The sequence below is a fragment of the Danio aesculapii genome, chromosome 3 (genome assembly GCF_903798145.1).
Source record: "Danio aesculapii chromosome 3, fDanAes4.1, whole genome shotgun sequence".
In the NCBI taxonomy this organism is placed as follows: domain Eukaryota; kingdom Metazoa; phylum Chordata; class Actinopteri; order Cypriniformes; family Danionidae; genus Danio; species Danio aesculapii.
In genome coordinates this window covers 36,083,575-36,091,217 of record NC_079437.1, presented here as the reverse complement: position 1 = coordinate 36,091,217, position 7,643 = coordinate 36,083,575, and the positions used below count along the sequence as shown (strand labels likewise).

The 7,643-nt window shown below is 35.8% G+C and overlaps 1 protein-coding gene across 2 annotated transcripts in view; it reads right to left on the bottom strand.

The window, feature by feature from the left end:
• The window catches only part of ezh1 (enhancer of zeste 1 polycomb repressive complex 2 subunit), a 32,852-nt gene that overhangs the window by 5,541 nt on the left and 19,668 nt on the right, over window positions 1-7,643 (bottom strand). For both annotated transcript variants that reach the window (XM_056453905.1, XM_056453904.1), the window contains exons 10-14: window positions 6,254-6,416; window positions 3,778-3,959; window positions 2,954-3,045; window positions 2,840-2,868; window positions 846-971 (exon numbers count right to left, since the gene is read on the bottom strand). In XM_056453905.1, coding sequence (XP_056309880.1) covers window positions 846-971; window positions 2,840-2,868; window positions 2,954-3,045; window positions 3,778-3,959; window positions 6,254-6,416 — 592 coding nt within the window. The remainder of the gene's footprint in view (window positions 1-845; window positions 972-2,839; window positions 2,869-2,953; window positions 3,046-3,777; window positions 3,960-6,253; window positions 6,417-7,643) is intronic.

The following is a 7,643-nucleotide window of genomic DNA, read 5'->3' as shown; positions in this document are numbered from 1 at the left end:
TTGGCTAGTGCAAAATCTTCTCTCGTTTACCTGTTTGATTCTGTGTGTGCGAGACCTGTCAACACTCTCATAGGCAGTCTCAACTGCTCTGCAGACCCACATGGGCATGCCTTTTTGGGGAAAAATTCTAAATGTCCTAAAATCTCCTGGATTCAGCTTTTGCTAAAGCTGTCAGTATTCATATGCGTTTTTGCATGAGAGTGAGAGAAACATTAAATAATCATTTCTTTAATCTAACGACTCAGAAAAACTTTGTTAAATACTCAGAGAAGACAAAATAACTGGCTGCAAAATATATGTACACCATTAGTAATGGTTAATCAACGCATTTGCCTTATTTAAATAATCAACATATTTCCTCTTGTAATTATTATAATTTTTAGAGTTATTGTCTGTTTGTCTGTTTTTATTCCCTTTTCTGTCATTTATTTCTCATTTGCTGTATATTCTATATACATGTCTAAAATGCTTAGGCATTTAAGTTTGCTGAATTGCATAAAAGTAAGAGAAATAGTAGATTTCTTTTTTATTTCATCAGTCTTTTTTTACTTTAACCCACTGACAGTGTAAAACAGTGTCATAATAATTAAAATTATTTTTTAAAAATTATGTTGTTTTTTTTTTGTCGCATGTAGTTAACTATTTAAGTGATGTGTATGAATGCTGTGTTTCAATCCAGCCACCACTGCAAGCATATTTCAAACCTGTGGGAAGCACTGACATATGATCCAAAAGTTGATTATAATTTCCCTTTATTGCAGCACTGTATACCTGAATGTGATTGTTTGTATGTGCATATCTCATGTGCTTGCATGTGTGACTGTGTTTATTTGTGCTGAACTCACACTCGCGATCACACTGGCAGAATTTCTCACAGAAGTTTTGTGTGATCACACATGGGCAGGAGCTGTCACACGGGTGCTCAGGGTGGTCACATGGCTGATAATTGTACACTTGATTGGACGAGTTGTCTGTAAGCCAGCAAAGGAAAAGAATTAACAGCAAAAAGCTTTTTAGAAACTACACAAGAAAGAATAGTTGCATTAAAAAAAAAAGTCATAATTATAAGCCCCCCACTGATTTTTTTGTTCTTTTTTAAACATTTCCCAAATGATGTTTAACAGAGCAAGGAAAATTTTCACTATATGTCTGATAATAGTTTTTCTTCTGGAGAAAGTCGTATTTGTTTTTTTCGGCTAGAATAAAAGCAGTTCTTAATTAAAAAAAGAAACATTTTAAGGTCAAAATTTTTAGCCCCTTTAAGCTATTTTTTTTGATAGTCTACAGAACAAACCATCATTATAAAATAACTTGCCTAATTACCCTAACCTGCCTAGTTAACCTAATTAACATAGTTAAGCCTTTAAATGTCACTTTAAGCTGTACAGAAGTGTCTTGAAGAATATCTAGTGAAACATTATTTACTGTCATCATGGCAAAGATAAAATAAATCAGTTATTAGAAATGAATTATTAAAACTATTATGATTAGAAATGTGTTGAAAAACTCTTCTCTCCGTTAAACAGAAATTGGGGAAAAAATAAACAGGAGGCTGATAATTCTGACTTCAACTGTAATGTCTGACATTATTATGTGATTGAACAAAACAACATTAATTTAATTACAATTTAATTACATTTAATTAAGCTTACTGTTTTTGAGAAAATGTGGACACCCTTTTTATATCTTATTTCCAATTCAAATTTCAGCAGTTTATTAAATGAAACAAGAAAAGACGAAATAAACTGACATTGACTTGGCCTATCTACATATTCCCCCATTCCCAAAGATTTATTGAAACCAGTGGTTCTCAAACTTTTTTCACCAAGTACCACCTCAGAAAAAAATTATCTCTCCAAGTACCACCATGATGAGCAGTATTGAAATGCAGTAGCGGAGTAAGCCCAGTAAAGCAGCTGCACAGTTCAAAAACGTGGCAGATTAATTCCTATTATTAAGAATATTTATTATTGACAGCCACATTAAGAATTATAAATTGTCTGAACGTTAACACTGTACTGTGCTTATATGTAAAAAAACAAACAAAATAAAATGCAACATTTTAATTAAAATGTGCGTTTAAAAGTTAAAAATGGTAGGTTACTGTTCTTAAAAAGTACAAAGAAAAGTGCTGTACATGTGTATTAACATATAGTAGCCATCAACACCTGGAAATGTTGTCTGGACATCAGAAATATAGGCTATATATCACATAATAAATATTATTATATGTCATATTTATATATAAATCATTTTTGATCAATTTTGAATATATGTAGCATGTACATATGACATATTTGATTCCTCCATGTACCACTAGAAGGAAGCCCATGTACCACTAGGGGTGCACGTACCACAGTTTGAGAACCACTGATTTAATCAAGCCATTGTCATGTGGATGATCTGGTGCACGCCTTCTATTTATGATTTGTATTTTCAACTCTTTCTTCCTAATGTTTTATCTCTAATAATCTGTTACTACTTTAAATAACCTGTGCCCCCCACCCTTTTTACCCTTTTTTTCATTTCATTTTTATCCCTTTTTGTTAGTTTTGTATGTTTTTTTGGTTTGTTTATTATTGTTGTTTTCCTCTAGATTGAAAACAAAGATGTAAATATGATTGTGAAGTTATTTTGTCATATTTTTATTTCATCTCAAAAAAAAGATTGTTCAAAAAATAATAATAATTGCAATTACATATCTAATCGCTAACCAAAATCCCACAATTTCTCTAACAACACTACTGAAATCCTGTTTTCTCTTTCCGTTCATCCTTTCCTGAACCTGCCAAGCCACAAAAACCCAGTCTCAGTTTGGTATTACAGTTGAGAGTCTCACCTTTCTTCAGCTGTATCTTTGCCCATAATCTATCAAACAAACAGAAACAGTGTTGAGCTCTAGTGCCTGTGTAACATCCAGTATGAATCAGACCGGCCTGTGTGAGCATCTTGCCTGTGCTTTCGTTTTTTCTTCTGAGGTGAAATCCCACCGTCCTCCAGCGGCACGCGATCAATCAGCACCTCTTTTACAGCAAACTCGTAAACCTTACACACACAAATACACACATGAGCGAGCATTTACCATCATTATTCCGTAAATATGTGCACAACATATGAAATCTGTGAATGTATGTACTGTATAGGCACATACTCTATGTACATGTAAATGTTAGTGTAGATGTTTAAGCTTATATATGAGTGTATTCAGAATATATAACATCCCATGTGCATCTGATGAAAATGTAATGTCATTGAAAAAAGTAAGAAAAAATTATTAAATAAATGAACACACGAACACACACACACACACACACACACACACACAACATCACAATTCCTTGAAATCTTAATGGGCTTTAGTCAGAAATTTAGCTGAAACCCGACTGAGGCGTAACCACTCATTATCACTGTTGATCTTTACCATATGAGAGCACACACACACATGCACACACACACTAAAATCACACAATCAAAACAACACTCGTCTAGAAAAAGATTTGGACCATTCCCCAAATGAAAGAAAAACACATGATTTGAGGTAATCACGTTTCCAGTTAGCCAAACCACAGACTTTCTGGGAAAAACTCGCAGAGCAGTGCTGCAAACTTCTAACACACACATTTAGTGTTGTCTTTGCTTTTTTTTGGTCTTTACTCTTGGGTAAATATTGTAGGACTTTCCACACATTACATACAATTACATTCACTTTAGTTTAAATAAAGGACCATTTTCAAGACACACATCTGACCTCCTGTTCACCGTTATTTGTGTACGCACCTCTCTGCATGTCTTGGTGCCGATGAGTCGAGCAATGGAGCAGAAGTTGTTGTAGTATGTGCCATGTAGGACTCTGAAGAGAGACTCCTCTGCTCCGCTCCATTGAGGAGGTGACTCGGACTCCTTTGCTTCTTCCTCCCCTGGTTTCAGTTTGATGGGACTGGGGCATCGAGAGTTGCCCTCTGACACAAACACAAGCAATTTAAATGTTAGGTCTTGATACAAACATAGGAATACATTACAGTAAAACACACAGAAATTTTATTTTATACATTAAAGGGCACCTATTTTCAAGATATAAGATACGTAGTTTGTGTCTCCAGAATGTGTCTGTACAGTTTCAGCTCAAAACACCTGTCAGATTATTTATTATACCTTTCAGAGTATTAGGATTTCTGCTCTGGACACAATGTAGCTGTTTTTCTTGCCTATGCCTTTAATGCTAATTCTCCACACCCACCGTTCCCACTCAATCTCTGGCTCAGTTGCTTCAGATAAACAGCACAGTGACAGACATGATGCAGATCTCACGTAATGTTTATGAGAAAGTTCACACACACATACACACACGCACACACACACACACACACACACACAGAAAGACACACACACACACAGCGCGCATGTTTAGCTTTGAACAGTTTTTGCACAGCAAATGTAACATGACACATGTTAATATCCACTGCTGTATGGACATCTGTTATGTTAATGTACAAAATAAACCTGATTTAACGTCCACAAACCGGAATTGAAGTGTCTTTTTTATAATTGTACAGACACACGTCTGTGGTGACAAAGTAAAGACGGTAAAATACAAACATGCCCAGTTTTAAAAACGTTTTAAACTTGTAAAACTTATTCTTGATCACATTTGATAATGATTGATGATCACGGAGAGCTGAACAGATCTTTTGTGCACATCCTGTCTTGTTGATATGATTATACACGTTACTACGGAGACATGTTAATAAGCGGCTGTCAATCAATTCGGTGGGCAGGGAAACCTCACTGCTATATAACGTTGCGGTGGGCCTCAAAATGGGAGGGTATTGGATCCTATTTTAACGTCTTTAAGAGACTTATTGTCTTTATATCACTCCAATATGACTGGACACACCATACCTACACACAGTTCTGTCCAAACAGCTTACAAAAGATGGTTTTCATTATAGGTGCCCTTTAAAGTAAATCGATGAATGACAACATTATAGTTATTTAGATTATTTTGAGATTTTCTACAGATCAGATTTGACAGTGTTGTTAAGTTATAGTATTTTGAGAATGAACTTTAAGGGAGTGTTAAATGATGACCAAAGTAATCTAAATTTAACAATTAAAAATGAATCATACAATATGCAATAGTGACTATTCATAAGCCAATAATCTGAATGGTTACAAATACATAATGAATTCCCTGCGAAACTTCACAGTTCAATTCAGTTCAAGCTTATTTCTATAGCGCTTTCACTATAACTATTGTTTCAAAGCGCCTTTACGAAAGGTGTACATTATTACATTACAATCAAATTCGGAAAAGTTACGGTTATTAGTTACCATAACTTTATTAGTTACTAATAACTTTAACTAATTAACTAGTAACTAATAGATTTAACAGAACATTCATTCATTTTCTTTTCAACTTAGTCCCTTTTTATATATCTGGGGTCGCCACAGCGGAATGAACTGCCAACTTATCAAGCACATGTTTTACGCAGCTGATGCCCTTCCAGCTGCAACCCATCTCTGGGAAACATCCATACGCACTCACCCACACTCATACACTACGGACAATTTAGCCTACCCAATTCACCTGTACCACATGTCTTTGGACTGTGGGGCAAACCGGAGCACCCAGAGGAAACCCACACGAACGCAGGGAGAACATGCAAACTCCACACAGAAACGCCAACCGATCCAGCCGAGGCTCGGATTGGCGACCCTCTTGCTGTGATGTGACAGCACTACCTACAGCACCACTGTGTCAGCCATATAACAGAACAGTTAAAGTTATAAGTTATATAAGTTATAAAGTTTTAAGGCATTATAAGCTGTTGTTGTTGTTCAAAAATGTGCAATGGTAATTTGTTTTATAGTGGATTTTGCTTACTAAGCAAAGTTAAAGAAACCCACCACTAAAATCTCAATCATACGCTCTAAATATGACTTGGATCATAAATGTAAGTATCGTTTTGCCCTATTTATCATCCAGCAGGCCAAAATAATAATTATTGCCTTAGCAAGCACCAATAAGAATGCTCTTGTCTTTCTAGTAACACTTTATTTTTGGTGCAGTGCAGACTTACAACCTATCTCCATGGAACAAAAGTTGTTTTTGTAACAGCAATGCTGTTTTTACTTATCTTACTTTACTTACTTATCTGTTATTTTGTCTCGATATACTCTTATTAACCCTTTATCTGCTATGCATGGATATTAACATATTGTTTTGCATGTTTATGTCTATGAATGTGTGTACCTGAGGAGCTGGTGGTTTCGTGGTCGCTTCCTCCTTCTTTTCCCTTCTCACCGGAGTCTGTTGGGGTGTGGCCACATGAACTGGAGGGGCGGGGCTGTCTCCGGCGACGACGGGTCCTTTGTGACCTCATCATGTTTTGATCAGCAAACTCTTTTGCTCCTTTCTGAGACCAAGAAATAGAGAAAGATCAATACCATTTATGAAGTTTCAAGTAAAATTATCAATTGACAAGTCAAAACACTTACAGTGAAATTATACATCCTTTTTATCTGTACATTAATGTGTGTCAGACAAATGCACAAGTATTCAAAGTATACTCCATTTGATAGCATGCATGAACACAGATTCTCAACACATGGAAAGTAAAAAGAGAAAGCTGAAAGTAATGCAAAAACATTTACAATTAATGATGGCAGTAGAAAGCAAAAGCTAAATCATTTAAAAAAAAATACAAATAGAGGAATGTTTTTAGTCCCAAAAATAACACACATCAGAAAAATAGGATGTATGGTCACCCAAGAGGACGTTTTTAAATGAAATTGCCGTTTTCAAATATATCCAGATTAGTATAGATGTATATGCACAGTGGTGCAATAGGTAGTGCTGTCGCCTCACAGCAAAAAGGTCGCTAGTTCGAGCCTCGGCTGGATCAGTTGGCATTTCTGTGTGGAGTTTGCATGTTCTCCCTGTGTTCTCGTGGGTTTTCTCCAGGTGCTCCGGTTTTCCCCACAAGTCCAAAGACATGTTTTATAGGTGAATTGGGTAAGCTAAATTGTCCGTAGTGTATGTGTGTGAATTAGAGTGTATGGGTGTTTTCCAGAGATGGGTTGCAGCTGAAAGAGCATCTGCTGCGTCAAACATATGCTGGATAAGTTGGTGGTTCATTCTATTGTGGCAACCCCTGATTAATAAAGGGACTAAGCCGAAAAGAAAAGACTGAATGAATGAGTATAGATGTAGCCTTAAAGAAAAATGTACTATTTCTTAAGTTCCCCATCAGGAGGGGAACTTCAATGCTATGTGGAAAACCTCCACTATGGGGAAATCCTCTATAATGGAAGTTTTCCACATAGCATTTCAGCTCCCCCTTGGGAAACGAGGGCTACTTTAGTAACCGTTGTGTTTCAAGGTCACTGCTTAAGCCTATTTGAACTTATCCTAACAGGGGTAAAGCATATTTCATGAGTTTATATATTTTGAAGTGCAGTTAAAAATGAAATTTAAAAAAAGTTTTCACTGTTTTCACTGATTTTGCAAGATAATGAGCTTTAAAAAGTGTTTAATATCCATATAAAGGTCAAGACAATGATCCATTTGGGCATGGTAAGACAAGTTTGACAATTTCAAATCAGTGATGTCTAGAGTGTTGTGTCTTCACAATGTCACTAAG